This window comes from Hevea brasiliensis, chromosome 16, assembly GCF_030052815.1.
Source record: "Hevea brasiliensis isolate MT/VB/25A 57/8 chromosome 16, ASM3005281v1, whole genome shotgun sequence".
NCBI lineage: Eukaryota > Viridiplantae > Streptophyta > Magnoliopsida > Malpighiales > Euphorbiaceae > Hevea > Hevea brasiliensis.
Window position 1 is genome coordinate 50,833,494 of NC_079508.1, and position 19,682 is coordinate 50,853,175.

The window sequence follows — 19,682 nt, forward strand, 5'->3', positions numbered from 1 at the left end:
TAGAGGAATCTTGAGTTGCTCTTGATTGAAACAGCTTGAACAATTATTGCATCACAAGTACCAACCATTATTATTATTTGGCAGGACTTGAATAATGCAGAGTGGAAATGAAACCCAAGATTATTAAACACTTAGCCTATGCAGTAATTCTTCAAATTTGCATTGGAATAGGCTTTTGTTACAGACATGGTCCCACTTCATTTTTCTGGGAAGAAGCAGTGAGAACAAAGATCAGAAAACTACATGGAAATTGACAGAACCCTTGAGGGGCTTCATATGAACATGGACAAAAACTAAAACTAGTGTTGATTCTCTCTCTTGTTTTTGAAATGTTCATTAATGGTGGTGGTACCAATCAACATGTATTTGATCTAATAACTGGTTTGGAAGGGCTTGACTGTCTTCAGATCACCAACAACCCCAGCAACGGAGCCAGTAGCAGCAGCTATGGTAATTATAAGGCAAGTAGCATTTAGGATTTGGAGGCAGAGCCATCTTGTACTCCACTTTGGTATCTTCTTTTGTGCTATGTACATCTCAACTGGGAAGTATACAGTTAATGGCCAAAATCCTAAAGCTCCGAGAAGACCAACTATGTCGTTAAAGAAAGGAAGGAGCATGGAAATTAAAGTGGTCAAGATCACAAAAATAGTCCTAAATACCAATCTAAAGAGGTTGAGGTTGTAGGAGCGGGAACCAGGAATTGGGATTTTGATTTCTTTGGTAATGAATTCACTGTCTGGGAATCTTTGTGCTGCTGTTTTTTCAATGAAGGCAAAGAGGGGTTGGCAGAAGACTTGGTATGCACCAACAAGGTGGATTACTATGGCAACATTGGCAATGTCTAGTAACCAATATGGGTTGTAAAAGCCAAAGCCTGTGAGGAGATTTCCAGGGGACATGTCTCCAAAGGCAGCGTAGCCAAAGCAGCCACAGAGCATGTAGAAAAGGGTTGTCACTGAAACACTTATTAAAGATGCTTTCTTCATTGTCTTAGCTTCTGTTGGTGGGGATTTGACAGTGTCCTGTCACAGAACAAGTATACAGACATCAGTTTAAAATTCAAAATCATTATGTAAATGTGAAAACGGAATATGTTTAAGTTGTTTGCTTAAAATTATACCTGAATTTCGATGAGAATAATGGAGAAAGAATAGGCAAAGGCAATGTCGCCAAGTGCTTGGAAGCTCCTCCATATCTTCTGGGTTTCAGTCACGGTGCCGATGCTTATTCCAGTTAGACTTCCCTGAATATTTCCAGTTTCTGCAACTTTAGCAATTCCAAGTCCAAGACCAATTGACGAGTAAGTGAAGGACATGACTGCAGCAACAATGGAAAGCCACCACAGCTTTTCAAAGTCGGGAATTTGGGAGAAAATAATTTCCGCAATTCCGAATGCGATCATGTAAGGATTGGCATTCATATGGCATGGATCTTTGCCTCCAGTCTTGTGGAAACAATTCGACCTTTTGACAGCCCTGTTTCATAATAACCCAGAAAATTAACAACACCCCAAGAAGACAAAAAATAGAACCCAAAAGAAAAGAAAAGAAACAGAACTCACATCATGCTTATAGAAGCTGCTATTGTGTAACCTATGGCGACTCCGAAAAGGTTCAGGTACTGAACATATCCGCATATCTTAACCATACCACCACCTGAAAATGATTAAAAAAATCAGTGCAAATGCCAAGGAATTCTGAAAAGAACCCAAATTTTAGAAAAACAAAATTATACCCAGATTGGAGCGAACAGCGTCCATGTAAGTATAGTTCCTCTTGCCATTGACAGGATCCCCAGTTCGGTAGCAGACAGCGAGCAGAGAAGAAGTAAAGTAAGTGACCAAAGAGAACAAGAACATAACAGCAGGACCGGCAATCCATCCAAGCTGAGCTACGGCCCAAGCCAAGGACAGAACACCAGACCCAATCACAGCTGTTATAATGTGAGCGCTCGCAGTCCAAACAGTTCCTGGTCAAAAAAATAGAAAGAAAGAAACAGCGACAGAAAAAGAATCAGAACCCACTTCGACAAAACAAGAAGTGAATCGTAACAAACTTTAAGATATTTACCAGTGCGCCTGACGCGTCCATCATCATCAAACCACTTGGAGCCACCTTGAGAAGGCATGTCAACAGAGACACTGAAAACCTGGGGAGGAAAATGGTTCTTTGTAGCAGCGTTCTCAGCCATCTTCGAACAGGGCATTTAAAGAAAGATTCCAAACACAAACGAGCGTAAGAAATATGAAATTCTGTACACTGTATATGAATTATATTCTGGAAAGAATAATATATATTGAAAGAAAATGATGGGTCTTCTTGTCTAAAGGGATCAAGGGCTAGTGTGGTGTTAAGCCTGCAGAGAACTACACCTTCTCCCAAGAATCACCAAAACCAAATGGATTCAGATCCTTATTTTTTTCTTTTGTCCTTCAAGAAAGGAAGAGATAAGAAGAGTCTGCTTATAAATCACAGACGCTCTTCTCTTGGATGGCAGTGAAATAAATTGAGGGATGCAGTGAGAGGAATTGAACGTTGGTTTATATAAGAGCAGAGAGGCGAAACAAGTTGCAGGCCACGTGGGTACGAAACCTGGATTGTCAACGACCGACCGCATTAAGCCGCTGCCATGACTCAAAGGCACAGTCAGTCGGTCTCTCTTTGATTTCTATCACTCACAGTCCTTGTGACTCTACCCCACAACGCCACTTGCTCTCTTCTTTCTTAGCACCACGTTATTGCTCCTGAATTATTATGTGACTATTATTTTATCACATATTTAATTTTTTTTTTAATTTTCGTTTTTCAATAAAATTTAAATTTCAAATTTCATAATTTTAAATAGATTTATTGATAAAAAAAAATCTAAAATTTTTACAGTATTCATAATTATAGTTAAAATTTTATTTTATATATTTTATAAATAAATCTTAATTAATTATTACAGTTATAGTTAAAGACTTAAATTAAAAATTAATAATAAATTATAATATAATTCTTAAAATTTTATTTGATTAATAAAATAATTCATTGATTTAAATGGTATATTTGAATATTTTTTTATTTATTATATAAAATATATTTTATAGTTATTCTTCATTTAAATTTTATATTAAAAAATTATTTTTATTAATTAAAATATATTTAATACAATAAGCTATTCGAAAACTTAATAATATTAAAATAATCATAAAATAATTACGTAAAGTAATTATATTATAATAAAATAATAATTTTTATATAATAATAAAGTTTACTGATTTACACTATAAATGTTTTTTGCAATTATCAATTACGTAAATTTATTTTCAAGCCAATTACTCTTTCTAAATTTAGGAGCAATTAATATGAATTTAAAAAAATTAGCTGTTATTTTTATTTACAAATTTATAGATGATTTTGGTGATTTAATGTATGGCATATATTCAATCTGTAATTTTAATAGATGTTTTATTATAATATGATTACTTCATGAAATTGTCAACTAGGAAAAAAAATTTTATGGTGTGATTAATTTGTAATTACTTTATTATTATATAATTTTTAAATAATTTATTATATTAAACATATTTTAATTAATAAAATAAATTTTTAGTATAAAATTTCAATTAAAAATAAATACAAAATATATTTTATATTTTAAATATATTATATTAAATAAATAAATTTAAATATACAATTTAAATCAATCAACTATGTTTTAATCAAATAAAACTTTAAGAAGTATATTATAATTTTTCGTTAATTTTTTAAAATTAAATATAATTTTTATTATAATTGTGATAACTAATTAATACTACAATAAATTTTAAAAATAACTATGAAAATTACCAACCATAAAATTTTATTGGTAATTTACCGACGTTTTATCAACGAAAAAGAGAAATAAAATTTAAACTAATTTGTATTGATGAAATTACCGACTGATTATCGACAAACTCTTTACCGATGACTAATTTCATAGGTAAAAGTGACACCACCTAACTTCTATTTGTCGGTAATATTAAAAAAAAAAAAAAAATTAAAAAATTTTACCTTTGAAAAGTTTTCGTCAGTAATTACCAACGAAATTACTTTTTATAGGTAATAATAAAAAGAAAATAAAAGATAAAATTTTAAAATAAATACCTACAAAAATTTTTTGTCAATACTTACCAATAAATCATATTTAGTCGGTAATAATAATAAGAAAATAGAAAAGAACATTTTAAAAAGCTTAACAAATTTTATCTATGAAAAATTTTCCTTGGCAATTATTAATGAAATCACTTTTTATAGGTAATAATAAAAAGAAAATAAAAAATAAAATTTTAAAATAAATACTTATGAAAATTTTTTATCAGTAATTGCTAACAAACGATACTTAGTCTGTAATACTAAGAAGAAAATAGAAAAGAATAATTTTAAAAAGTTTAAAAAATTTTATCTATGAAAAGTTTTCGTCGATAATTATCAATGAAATTGTTTTTCATAGGTAATAATATTTCATAGGTAATAATAAGAAGAAAATAAAAAATAAAATTTTAAAATAAATATTTATAAAAATTTTTCGTCATTAATTACCAACAAATTATATTTAGTCAATAATACTAAAAAGAAAATAGAAAAAAATTAAAAAATTTTAAAAAATTTTACCTACGAAAAGTTTTTATTGGTAACTATCAACGATATTACTTTGTAAGTAATAATAAGAAGATAATAAAATATAAAATTTTAAAATAAATATCTGTGAAATTTTTTTATTGGTAATTATCAACGAATCATATTTAGTTAGTAATTCGTTAGTAAATCACAAAAAGTGTGAAACTCCCACATCGTTTATAAATAAAGAAGAGAATAGTAAGTTTTTCTATAAAAAAAAAAGTCACTTCTCCGCGTAAAGTAATTATGTCATAGCCACTATATAAGACCCACTTTGAGCCCCACTAATTTTTTTTTAAGTCAATTAAATATTAAAAAATTAAAATTAATTTTATATTTAAATTAAAATTAATTTTATATTTAAATTAAAATAATTAATATTTAATTTTAAAAATAATATAAATTTTAAAAATTAAAAATTAAATTAAAATAAAATTTTAAATTAAATTAAATTAAAAATTAAATTAAATTTAAAAGTTAATTTAAATTAAAATTTTAAATTAAATTTAAAAGTTAAAAAATAAAATTAAAAAATATGAAATAAAAATTAGTTATGAAAAGTTGGCGTTGGTAAGTACCTATAAAAATTTATTGTTGTCGATAATTACAAACTAAAAATATTATTGATAAATAATTGATAATTTATAAAAATAAAATCTGCTATGAAATTACCTTCAAAAAATTTTAATTTACCTATGAAATAAGTCGTGGATAAATTTAACGATAATATTTTTTTCATTGTTAAAAATTATCTACTATAGTACTTGTGAACAAAAAAGTTTCATCGATAATTACTGATTATCAACGAAACATAAATATATTTAGCCAATAATTTTCATAGCTATTCTTTTAATTTATTGCAGTGTAATATTTGAAATGTTTTGACTACAATAGTAAATATCATAAAAATTTTAAATTTTTATGCAATAGGCCTTTTAAGTATGATTCTATTATTATTTTTAAAACATAAATAAATAATAATAAATAATGTAAATGATATGTTGTGTGAGGAATTTTCTAATTTTTTTAAAATAAAATATTAAATATATTAGAAGCGTTTTAAAAGTGCTGTTTTCTTATACATAAATATTTAATTTTTTTAATTATAAAAAGTGAATTTTATATATTTGTTATTTTTTACTGAGAGAGAATGCACTCTCATGAGAAAAATTCTTTAACCACTTGAGAAGCGATGCCTTTTTTTTTTTCCAGGCAATAAATATTATATAAAGCATTCTAAAAAGTAAAAGTAAAAAGGGTAATATATATATATATATATATATAGAGAGAGAGAGATTCTCTCGTCATCTTTATAACTATTCTCAGCTGTAGTGAAATATATATAATATAATGCATAAATATTGAATTAATTAATTGAAAAAAAATGTTTATTATATAATATAATAATTTATTATGCATTATTCCCTTCATCCCCTTTATCTTTTTTAAAAGTTATTTTATTTAAAATTATGCATCATTTTGAAAAAATAATTAAGGAATATTAATTAATTTATTTTTAATTTTACTTTTATTTATACTAAATATAATAATTATGCTTATAATTTTGAAAATTTATCTTATCATCTTTATCCCCGCTCTGTTATAATAACTATTTTTACTATTTTTCACATTTAGTAATATATTAACGGATAAATAATTATTGATATTAGAGTAATTAAATGAAATAAAGAGTAATTAATAAACAGTAAAATGTTTAAGAAACTAAAACTTAAACTCAATAATGATCTAATAATCATGATAGAAAGCTATAAAACAAGTTTCCTACATGATTTTTGGCAAAACAGAATTAGACAAACAAATTAAAGAGATGCTGAATAAAGAAAAAGAAATACTTAGTCTCTTAATTAGTTACCTTCATGATGTGGGCACTAGTTTAGCTTCTTCCTTGTTACTCTCCTCTATCAAAGCAAGAAATGGAGGAAGAGATAAGAAAGTTGGTATGTGTGAGTTAGAAGAAGATGCAAAGGTTGTTTATATAGTAGAAGGAAGAAGAATTTAAAATTGATAAGAACTCTTTGAATGGAAAAATCTCACGTGTGGAGCTTCTCATCCATCCTTATTGTTTGGGAATAAGGTTCTTGGCCTCTATGATAATGATTCATTCCATTAAAAGAGATGGGTATATATTTATCAGTCAAATTTTAATGCTTTCAAATTATTAATTTTTTTTTTTTTGGGTATGCTCTTAAAATAATCCAGACATGATTTAAGCACTTAGATGTATATAATTATGCAAGAGAAATAAAAATGAATCATTATTACCATTGATGGGTGGACAATAGTATCTAATTCTCCCATCTTTAGTTCCCCATGAATGTGGAAAGAAAGGTTATTATGTAAAGACACTCTTACACACACTTCACTATAGATCCCATTTTTAACGGCATCTAATTTAATTTATGAAAGTCAGGTTATAAGTTAATATAAGCTTATAAGTATTTAAAACTTTAAATAATTATATTTTTAATTAAAATATTTATAAGTAACTGATAAATAATTGAGGTATTTGATAAAAAAAATAACTTATAAACATATTTATTAAAATGATTAAAAAAATTAAATAAGATTTATTATAAAATTTTAAAAATTAAATAAAAATAGTATAATAAAATACTTAATTAAACTAACTTGTAAGCACCAAAATAAAATTTTGATTTCCTTACTTATTATTTTTAAGCTTATAAGTTTAATTTATAAGCTCAAAATTATTTTTAGAGTTTATAAATTGATTTGACTATTTTATAATTTAAGACAAATATTTTCTTAATTTCAAATTAAATATATATATATTGGCATTTAGTAGTGCACCTCTCTTTCTGTGGAAAGGTATAGCATATATATCTTTTCCTTCTGTACCTTAGAACAGCTAATGCATATTGGAATTCCACTTCCATACTTTCATGTTTGATGCTTTTGGATTTTTTTTTCCAATACTAGATATTTTTATTTAAAAAATTTTATTAAACCTAATTAATTATAGGCTTTAGATATAATATATATGGTGGGTCTACTTGTATTACTGTTTATATCAAATTATCTATAATTGTACTAAAAATTTAAGTGTGTTATTTGATTATTTATATTAAAAAATATAAATAATTAATTCTTATTAAACAATTGCCTAAAAATAAATTTTAATATCTCTAGTTAATATCATTGACACATTGAATTTTATACATACATTACATAGTAATGGTAACAACATTAATTATACTATTCTATATATATAAATATGAATCAAAGTCAAGTAGAATAATGAGGAGAAATAAATCTAGATATTTAGCCAATTCATTTAAAATAAAACCAAAATTTTATTGAGCATCACTATTATTTTTAGTTAGGGTGGCCTTTTATTAATAATAGTATTATTAATATTAATAAAAAATTAAAATTATTAATTTTAAACACTTGACTTACTACAATATAATATATATACTTCATAATTTGGCTATTTATTTTATAAATTTATATCAAATTATTTACTTTATTTAATATAAAATTAAAAATTTAGACTCTATTTATTTTGCGGGACATATTTTTCTGAAAATATTTTTCATATTTTTTAGTATCTGGAGCACTTGAAAAATTAGTCAGTAAAAAATATTTTCCTAATAAAAAAAACTAAATCATTTTTAATAAAAATAACTTTCTCTAAAAAAATCATTTTTTATATTTTGATAATTTTATTAGAATATAAAAATATTTATATATGTATGATATAAACACATCTCATTAATTTAACTTTATAATTAAATAATAAAAAATATTAGTATAGAAAATATTTTTTAAAATATAATTTTTACAGGAAATATTTTTTATTTATAAATTATTTTATGTAAAATAAATATAGCCTTAACAAACCAAAAACCACCAATAGCGGATTTTTTTTTTATCATTAAAAGGTGTATTCTAGTTATTAACCAATAAGACTAATCACCTTCTAGGCCTTGCAATAACAATAAGCTAAGAATCACATAAATTAGATAGCGAACAACATACTTATAATCTCAAGCTTAAACCTAGGATTTCTCTTAAATTTATCTCATCACTAATCACTATATTAATGAATAATTAGTTCTATAACGTTGACTATTAAGTACAAAACAAACCTAATAATAATAAAATAAAATGAGGAATCTAATTATTGCCCCCAACAACAACAAGGGTTGGAATTAATTGGCTGAATTATAGGGTAAGGAATAGAATTCATTTGGTCCCAACACGTGGCAAATGAAGATATGCACACGTTGGTCATTGTTGTGAGTCCCTTGAATTGGGGATTTGATTATAATGGTAAGAAAATAAAACCCATTATAATAGCCTTTTTCAATTCAAGTTCAAAGGCATATTCTTTGTTCATATAATTATTTACTTTTAATCCCAAAAGGCTTCATAGTTATTCCATTTTGAGACGTCGTATTGTATTGGTTGTCTTAATTTGTAGCAATCAGTAGATGCAATACTTACACCACTACTCATATTTAATCAAATTTTATGCTTTTGACCATCTCTCTCAATTAATTCTCCCCTTTAATTTTCTCATTTCGAACCTTTTTTTTTTGATAAATTTATAATTTTTTTTTAATACATATAATATAAACTCAAATTCAAACTTATATAAAAATGAATTCAATTATCATTAATAAATTATTTATATAAAGATATGTACAAAATTAATTAAAATATATACATAAAATATATAAATTTACCATAAAATCAAGATATAATTGAGATTTATCTATTAAATATATGAATTTCATACATTTTAAATACATAATAAATCGAGTCTAAATAAAAATTTATCAGAATTTACAAGTTATTTGAAAATTTTCTCCATGTCATTGTGGTTCTGATCCTGTCCTTTCTCACCCTTTATCCTACTAGTATATCAATGACTTAAAATGGGAAAAAATTTTCCTGTCTGGAGAAAGTAGTGCAACTAGCTACCGTGTGTAAGTGTAACAAAGCAGCAAGACATGCATGCAGATGCAAAATGGTTTAGGGAAATTATATTTGCTTAGGTCCTAAATGAAACAAGCTGTTTGCAAGTCATTCAAGATCTGATTCGGCAAAATTTCAGTTCGATTCGACTCATTTAAAAGATAAATTGAGCTAATAGGCTCATGAACAGACTCATTTATAAAATATTTATATTAGTTATTTTATTATATTATATTATAAATATTTATTATTTTATTTATAAATATTTTAAAAATAATATATTATTTAAAATTAAATCATTACATAAAATATATTCATTAAATATAATTATTTGTAATTTAAATTTAATTTTTTATGAATATTAAGTTTTTTTATATGAGAATTAATTAAAATTAAATAGTTTAAATTTTATATTTCTAAATTTAAAATTAACTATATAAATGAGTCAAACTATTTACGAGTTGGTCATGATTCAATTCAATAAAAAACTTGGTTTGGCTGGGTTCCTTTAGAGTTTATTTTTTTAAACGAACTAAACTTAAATTTATAAATATTTGATTTAAACTCGACATGAGTAATTAAGGTTGAAATAAAATTAAATTCAAGAAAATTTAATAAATTATATCTAAACTCTGAGTCGAGTGGTTTACATGTTATTAATATTCAATTCGATCTCTTTAATCAATTAAAAATATTTATTAATAAAATTGCTAATTATAAAGAGAAAAGGGCAGTTTCCTGTAAATTACATAAAAAACAAGCAAGGAGAGGGGGTGATGATGCACACATGAGAGAAAAAAATCAAAAGTAGCATACCAAACATGACATCATTTTAGAAATGTTCTTTTGTATTGCCTCAGCTGAATTTTTTTGACTCAGCTGCTTAAGGCTGAATTCTGAAACTTAGCTCTGACTGAAGTTGATAGATCTCCCAAAAAGAATATATATATATATATATATATATATATATATATATATATATATATATATATATATATATATATATGCTCTTATGCTTTTTGGTATAAAATTACAACTTTAATTTATATTTTGCCTTTACAGCCTGCAATGTTACTCCACCCACTTGTGTCCAGATTCTATTTTTCAATTAAAGAAATTAATTCCTAGTCGCTATATATATTATTAAGTTTAAAATTCAATTGTTAATTTAATTTATTTTTATTTTTTATTTAATTTAACTAAAAAATTTTAATTTAAACTCAATTAATTTAAAAATAAAAAAATTAAAAAATTGAGTTTCTTAGTTTTTAGGTTTAAATAAAAAAAAATTTAACAATAAAATTAAGAAATTAAACTTTTAAATTTTTTATTTAAATTAAGAAATTTAGCTTATAATTTTTAATTTTTGAGATAAATTGAGTTTAAAAATTAAAAATTTTAAACTAATTTAAATAAAAAAAAATATGCTAAATCGAATTTTTTTCAATAAATATAGCAGTTAAATTGAACATTGTGCCTATATTAATATATTGGATGAATTTAGCGGTATGAGACTTTTTTAAAAAACTGTTAAATTTCAAATTTGCATTCTAATCAAAATTAATTACATTATAATAAATTAATAAACAATATCACAACATAAAAAAGCAAAAAAAAAAAAAACCATTGTATATATATGTTTAGTTAATTCCATTCCTAGTTGCAATTTGGGAGAATTTTTATTTGTATGGATAATAATTAGCCTACAATTGTTTGCCAAAATGAAATGGATGGAATTGAGAGTACTAAACAACTTTACATACACAAATAATTTGATAATTATACATTAATGTGAGAGCTATTTATTCTCATATAAACAAAGTTTACTTTTCAGAAATTATATATAATAGCAAATCAAGAAGATATTTCCAGCCAATATTTTTATTCTCTCTCTCTATATATATATATAAAGGAAGGAAGAATTGAAGATTTCTTTCAGCTTTACAACACAAAGATTGATTATGCGCTTGGCATTTGAACATGCTGTCCTTATTAGATTATTCAATGAAAAATAAACCTTCAAGCATTATCAAAAATCTTTATTGGATTTGTACCAAAAAAATAATTAAAAATAAGAAAAATCTTTAATGGATAACTTGAGAGTCATGAACAAAAAATATTCTTCTTTATCTGAACAGGACACATGGGATATGGAGATGGGATGATGTAAAATGCATATATCCACAAGGTGTCCTCCCCTGACAATGTCCACCCCATAATTCTATATAGTCAAGCCACATGCTATGCTCTTTTCAGGCTTCCAACAATTATATGAATTAGGAAATCTCCACTATTAATCCTATAGTTTCCAATCAAAACCATATCCATATATATACTTCAAGATAATTATAGACAAAATATATATATATTACAATTGAGTGCTATTAAAAAGTTGATTTAGTTAATAAGACTTATTTAACGCTCTTATTAAATTGAGAGTTTGAGCATTACTAATTGTCCCTCTTAATAGATAATCTGTAAATTTTACTGTAATCTTTAAGACTTTGTCTGATAATAACTTTTAAAATAATATTTAGTGTTTTAACCCTCTCTTTTATTTATATTGTTCGGTAGCATAGTATTTATATTAATGTTTAGAGGTTGAGGGAGTGATTCATGAAAAGTCATGCCTCATAACTTTTAGATGTTAATAAAGTATTTTTACTAAAATTAACAAGATTATATCACTATTTTTACATTTAATAGCTAATCCAATAACTATTTTTACCGAACATTTTTATTTTAATAGTTATATAAACAACTAATATCTGACAGCTAACAGTCAGTAAAATAATTGACAGCTACTAAAATAGTTAACAGCTACTAAGAAAAAAGAAAAGAAAAGGTGGGGAAAGGTTTTATACAAGTTTTGATTGATTGGCTATTTAAATTTCAAATAAAGTTAAAATTATAAATTTTTTTAATTGTTTATACTTAGCCTAAAGTTAATAAATCAGAATCATGTGTCCTAATTATGAAAGTCCTCGTATTTTAATTTGATGTTGAAAAATCAGGTGTGAAAGGAACAAGATGATATGCATACTTCAAAGACAAAGTTGTTATCAAATCAAATAGAATACAAGAAAAAAAGGAACTATAGAGGACCGACTCTCATTTAATTATAATGACGTTTGGGTCAAGTAATTCACTTATAATTCCCTTATGCCAAAATCGACAATGCATGATGTCGTTATATATATCACTGATTATGGTGACTCAGTGATAAGCCTTGGGAGTTGGAGGCGTTCGATCCCAAATCGACTCTCCACATTAGCGTTGAAGATTAAAAATTGTCTCACTTATAGTGAATGGGTCAACTGTAAGTAATTAATTATTGTGACTCTTTAGGGACCCACTATGACTCGGTGGTAGATCTCCCTATGAGGGGATTAATCAGAGACTAATGAAACCTTTTAACTGTAGACCCTGGTCTATAGGACAATGACCGTTTCGTTCAGAGAGCTCTTTATTTTTTGCAATTAAAAAAAAAAAGATGTCTTTACATATGACTAGAGGAATTATATATAAAATAATCAATATTATTAAATCAAAATTAATTATAAATTGATTACATTACTTCTATTAAAGAATATTTTTAATTAATTTTCTATTGGGCTACAATCATTTTAGCTAATTGATAGTGTAATTTTGAATTTTATTTCAAAGTCCTTTGATCAAGGGCCCATTGAACTCTATAATTCATTTGGCCATGGTAGACTTTAAGAACTCTTGTCTAGAAGTATGTTGACCCTTAAGCCAAAAAGTACGTTGATGATATCATTTTAGAACGTGAGTACAAGTTTAATAATTATTAGATTAAATATTTATATATAAAATTATATATTTATTATATATATTTTAATTAAGTTTATATAAATTTTTTAATATAAATATTTTATTTAATAATTAGTAAAATTATTTTCATATGAAATTAAATTTATATTAGATATATTATAATTATTTTATATTTAGGTGGTGGATTATTGTGCCCGAAATAAAAAGAAAAAAAAAATCATATAGGCAATAGTAATATACTAAATTAAGATGATATTATATATAAACTAAGTAGTATAGATTTATTGAAGAAGACAATGAAGAATGAATTATTGACGAATTTATATTTTGGCAAATAAAAATCATTAATAATTAATGAAGGTAAACAAGAGATCCCTTTCATAAATTAATATGAAACATTTTTATATATGTTTGGTAGGAAAATAAAAATAAAATAAGCAAGGGATAAGAATGGTTATTGAAGTTGAAGAAAATCAAAGGTTTTGATTTTGGTGACACAGAACAGACATTTGACAAGGAAAATAGCAACCAATTTGTAGTATTATTAATATTAATTATTCTAATTCTTTCTCATCCACAAGCCACCCAGAGAAAATTTTGCACATCCGTAACACCAAATCAACTATTAATTATTTTTTAAAATATTAAAATGATATTTCAATATAAAATTTGTTTTCTCGTGTTATCTGATTTAAATTATATAAAAGAAAAAAAAAATGGAAAGCAGGTGGCTAGGGGAGGAGATGGTTTGAAATTGGAGCTCATTGAATGGCACCAAAGATGACAATAGATAAAGTATATATGAAAATCATTCTATTTAAATTTGAATTAGATTAATATTATCAAAATTTGAATTTGTTCTAAATTCATTTGAAATTTATTCTTAACTATTCGAACTCGTCTCAAATTTGATTATTATTATTAAAAAAATAGAAATTTATTTAATTTTATATATTTTAATTAATATTTTATATAAAATATTATTTTAATTAATAATTTATATTTTAAAAATTTAATAATTTTATAAAATATTTAAATTTTATTTTATATAAAATAAAATATATAAAAATTTATAAAAATTATTATAAAAATATATATTTTATATTTAATTAAATATTTATATAAATAAATTTAAATAATAAATATTTAATATATAAAATTTAAATATAATCTAATTTTATCGTAAATATTATTTTTTAAATTTAAATTTATTCATAATTTAATTACATAATACCTAAATTCATTTTATTAACATTAGATCAGATCGAATATTTATAAAAATTTAATCGATTACCATCCTAATCCTAAATGGCACGGATAAAGTCAACGAGAGAGAGGAGAGGTTTGGCGAGAGTGGGTCCCGCATAAAAAGTTAGAGTAGTAGTGGGAGTAGGCTGATCACGCGATACGCCGGTCCACTATGGGCGTCTTCACAGAAACCTATCAATTCATGATCTTGCGTTGATTGATTACCCCACTTCATTTGAAATTGGTAAAAGGATGTCCCCTTTTTTTTTTGTTTTTAATCTCTGTCGTGTGATAATTTTATGATAAATTTTGATAATTATTTTTAAATTTAATTAATATAATATTATAATCTCTCAATTTAAAATATAATATATAACTCTTTCAACTTTTAAAATTTATATAATAAAATTTTTTTAATTTCTAATTATTAATTTTTCAAATAGATGCTGACTTAAATAATTTTAATATGGAGTTTAGTTAATATTTATTTTTTTTATTAAATTATGTATAAATTAAATTCTTTTTATCAATATAAATAAAATAAATTTTTAAGTGTAGAGAGAATAATTTTACAATTTGAATAAGAAAAGAGAAAAAAATATTAACTAAGAGTCATATAAGAGCTGTTCATATGAGTTTTTAATTGAAAAATTAGTAATTGAAAGTTAGAGGAATTTTACTGTATAAAATTTGAAAGTTTAGAGAATTTTACGTTACATTTTAAAATTTAAGAATTATAATATTATAATCATATAAATTCAGAAATAATTATTGAAATTTACCTCGTAATTTTATTTTCCGAAGAGACTATAACTGCCCTGTTCGTGTGTGGTGGTGACTCGGGGTTGACTCACTTATTGGCGCGGCGATTCGGCTTGGCTTGGAGAGTGGAAGGAGAAGACCTATGACCCATGTTTCTCGACTTCTCGTGTTGTTTCCTACATTTGGTCAGCGTTGGCGAGAGGACAAAGCAGGGAAACTATTAAGGTCAGTGTTCACTGTTATTTTTCTTAGCGATTGAAGCAAATTTGACGTGTTAATGGGTAAATATCGCATTAATATCACACGTGATATGATTGGAGTGTTTTTATAAAAATTATTAAATTTTAATTTTTTTTTAAATTATTAAATTTTAATTTACTTTTATAAAAATTATAGTGATTTAAAATTAAAAATTTATAAGTCAATATATTTATTTATTAATTATTTTATAAATAAAATTATTTTATTTTATAAATAAAATTATTTTATTTTATAAATAAAATTATTTTATTTTATTATTTAAAAAAATAAAATATATAAAATACATCCAATTATATTCTTGCCATTAAACTCTTCTATTTTCTTTATTTTTTATATATTAATAATTATTAATTATGTAATTTTATTTATAAAATAATTAACAGGTTATTCTAAAATTTTTAATTTTTTATTATAATAATTATTATAAAATTAAATTAAAATTTTATAAAAAAATTAAAATTTAATAATTTTTAATAAAAATACCCATAAAATTTAATTCATTTAACCGCGAATGATAGATGACTGCCTTTTTCTCTCATTAGAAAGGGCTATTTTTCCCGCCACACACTTAATAGTCAATTCGTTACTCTACATAAATTATCTTACATGGATTTACGGATTTGTGGGTATTTTTACATAGTCCAGTAGTAACTGTATAAGTTTAGCTTCCCTTACATATTTTATAAAAAAATAAATAAATAAATAAAAACACAACGGGCATGAAGAGATGTTATGGATTCGTTGGTCATGGTAAGCAGAATACACGTTGTGGGCTTTATAGTTTTTTGAACCTGTAGAAATGGATAAGAGGAAAAACTATTACCAATTACCAATTATTAAATATTAAATAAAAAAATAAAAACTCTTTTCTTTTGTCATACGAATCTACGTGAGTCAAATTAAATATGTATTCTAGCTATTTTTATTTATTAAAATTTTTTTTTATTCAGAGAAGGGAGGACCCAAGAAGAACAAGCTCCCTGGCTACAAAGAACAGCTCTAGACAGCCCCACACCTTGCATATCCGATCGCAGCAACACAAAGAGGATGATCATGGAGAATGTGACACCCAACTCAGAATCACGTGTATGACAATTAAGAGATATATTTAATGTTAAGAAAATTTTATTCATGTTAATGCTAATTGATTAGGATTTTAGAGTAAATTAAACAATAATAATCTTATAAATCTATATTTGTGAGATAATCAAATATCGTACACTAATGGGCAATGACGGAATCAGCGATTACTTTTAAAGGGATTAAAGTGATTTTTTTAATATTTTATTTTCACTTATTTATTATACACAAGATGGAGATTAATTCTATTGCCTAATTTAATTTTAAAAAAATAATAGTAATAATAAATTTCTTTACTATAAAATTAATAGTTATTGTTTTAATTAATTGATTAATTAGAATCTAATTAAAATTCGAATTCATAAATTAACGGTCATTTTCAAGAATTCGATCCTAATCTGCTAAAGCTAATGTCAATTTGTTCAATAAGACTGGACTCTATTACACGGTGAAACTTACGCTAAGAATATGAAACATTTAACATTTGCATGTGAATATGCGCACATGTTACACTTGCAGGTTCTTGAAGATTAAAAAAAGAAATTTTCCTAAATTTGCATTTGCATCAGGAAACGTAAATAGGCTGCAACTTCAGGTTGTTCTCCTTAATTTGCTTACTCCTTGATTTGTATTCTTGATCTTTGTCCCAATGTGGATGAGTGATAGCCAAATCTACTGATTCAGTAAAAGGTCTGGAAGGGCTTGATTGATTTCAGATCACCAACGACTCCAGCAATGGAGCCAGCCGCTGCTGCTATGGTAATTATAAGGCAAGCAAAACTCAGGATTTGGAGGCAGAGCCATCTTGTACTCCATTTTGGTATCCTCTTTTGTGCTATGTACATCTCAACTGGGTAGTAAACAGTTAATGGCCAAAATCCTAAAGCTCCCAGGAGGCCAACTATGTCATTGAAGAAGGGAAGGAGCATTGAAATCACAGTGGTCAAGATCACAAAAGCTGTCCTCCAAACCAATCTAAAGAGGTTAAGATTATAGGGACGGGAACCAGGAATTGGGATTTTGATTTCCTTGGTAATGAAGTAGCCATCTGGGAATCTTTGTGCTGCTTCTTTTTCAATGAAAGCAAAGAGGGGTTGGCAGTAGACTTGATATGCACCAACAAGGTGGATTACTATGGCAACATTGGCAATGTCTAGTAGCCAATATGGGTTATAAAAGCCAAAACCTGTGAGGAGATTTCCAGGGGACATATCTCCAAAGGCAGCGTAGCCAAAGCAGCCACAGAGCATGTAGAAAAGGGTTGTCACTGCAACACTTACTAGAGTTGCTTTCTTCATCGTCTTGGCTTCTGATGGTGGGGATTTGATTGTGTCCTGTTACAGAACATGTCATATAGAACTCAGATTAATATGCAAATCATAATTAAGGGAATATATTCAAGTTTTTGGCTTCAAGTATACCTGAATTTCAATGAGGATGAAGGAGTAGGAATAGGCAAAAGCAATGTCTCCAAGTGCTTGGAAGCTCCTCCATATCTTCTGGGTTTGGCTCACAGTGTCAATGCTTATTCCAGTTAAGCTTCCCATAAATTTTCCATTCTCTGCAACTTTAGCAATGCCAAGTCCGAGACCGATAGTTGAGTAAGTGAAGGACATAACAGCTGCAACAATGGAGAGCCACCATAGCTGATCAAAGTCAGGAATTTGCGAGAAAATAATTTCTGTGATCCCAAAAGCAATCATGTAAGGATTAGCATTCATGCGGCAAGGATTCTTGCCCCCACTCTTGTGGAAACAATTAGACCTCTTAATAGCCCTGTTTCATCATAAACCAGAAATCTCATTAGCCACTGAAACATGAAACCAAAGATTAAAAACTGTTAAAAAATTATTTGATTTTCAATTTCAAGTCTGAACTCACATCATGCTTATGGATGATGCTATTGTGTAACCAATGGCAACTCCAAAGAGGTTAAGGTACTGAACCAATCCACATATCTTGACCTTAGCACCACCTGAGAAATTTTTCCACAGTAATGTAAGGATTAAGTTCAGAATTTTGAGAAGATTAAGATTTATATCAGAAACAAGCAGCAGAAGTTACCAAGATTGGAGCGAACAGCGTCCATGTAAGTGTAGTTTCTCTTGCCAGTGAGAGGATCACCAGAACGGTAGCAGGCAGAGAGCAGAATAGAAGTATAGTAAGTGATCAAAGAGAACAAGAACATCACAGTAGGACCAGCAATCCATCCAAGCTGAGCTATGGCCCAGGCCAGGGACAGAACCCCAGACCCAATCACAGCTGTTATGATATGGGCACTAGCAGTCCACAGAGTCCCTGAATCATAATTAATTAACAACAATCATCATCATAATCAGTATCACATCAACCACATCCCTGGAATATAATCGTGATTAAGATTATGTTAAGTAGGATTACCAGTTCGCTTAAGGCGACCATCATCATCTAGCCACTCGGTGCCAGTTTGTGCATGGATGTCAATGGAGACATCAAAAACTTGATGGGAATGGCTCTTTGCTGCAGAATTCTCGACCATCGTTTTTCACAGAACAAAAAAAAGAAACAGAAGTGAGTTCTTTCCTATACTTGGAAGAAGAGAAAGAAAGCGCTCTACTGAAAGAGTAGAGATTGAATTGTGGGATAATGCAAATTGAAGCTAAGAAGAGTTTGTATATATAGATTTGAGGTGGTAAGAGGACCAATAATAGCTGAAGGGCGCGGCTGAACGCGGATTCTCTCTGTAAGTGGTCTGTGTGTCCCAGCGATACTTCAATTCATACATCAACTCATATTTAAGATTCTATGACCCCACTAAAAAAAATTAAAAATTTAAAAATATTATTTTATTTTAAAAAAATAACAAAAATTCTAAAAATCCCTCCCAACCATTAACTTACAAGCAGTGCCATAGTTAAGCAACGACCACTTTCTCACCGCTCTCTTAATCTT

General features: G+C 26.4%; 2 protein-coding genes across 3 annotated transcripts; both read right to left on the minus strand.

The window, feature by feature from the left end:
• LOC110652807 (amino acid permease 3) lies at positions 1–6,618 on the minus strand. 2 transcript variants are annotated; one of them, XM_058137692.1, is made up of 6 exons: positions 6,517–6,618; positions 2,073–2,193; positions 1,738–1,971; positions 1,565–1,658; positions 1,124–1,478; positions 1–1,025 (listed from the first exon to the last, which is right to left on the minus strand). In XM_058137692.1, the coding sequence occupies exons 1-6, from the start codon at positions 6,520–6,522 to the stop codon at positions 372–374; spliced, it is 1,464 nt and encodes a 487-aa protein (XP_057993675.1). In that variant the 5' UTR covers positions 6,523–6,618; the 3' UTR covers positions 1–371. The 2 variants fall into 2 exon arrangements, with proteins under 2 accessions (XP_057993675.1, XP_021664117.1); XM_021808425.2 differs by lacking the exon at positions 6,517–6,618 and having other exon boundaries at positions 2,073–2,747.
• A 10,532-nt stretch (positions 6,619–17,150) lies between these two features.
• On the minus strand, positions 17,151–19,392 carry LOC110665186 (amino acid permease 3). Its single transcript, XM_021825196.2, has 5 exons — positions 19,152–19,392; positions 18,816–19,049; positions 18,633–18,726; positions 18,173–18,527; positions 17,151–18,085 (listed from the first exon to the last, which is right to left on the minus strand). The coding sequence occupies exons 1-5, from the start codon at positions 19,267–19,269 to the stop codon at positions 17,432–17,434; spliced, it is 1,455 nt and encodes a 484-aa protein (XP_021680888.2). The 5' UTR covers positions 19,270–19,392; the 3' UTR covers positions 17,151–17,431.
• Positions 19,393–19,682: the final 290 nt, after the last annotated feature.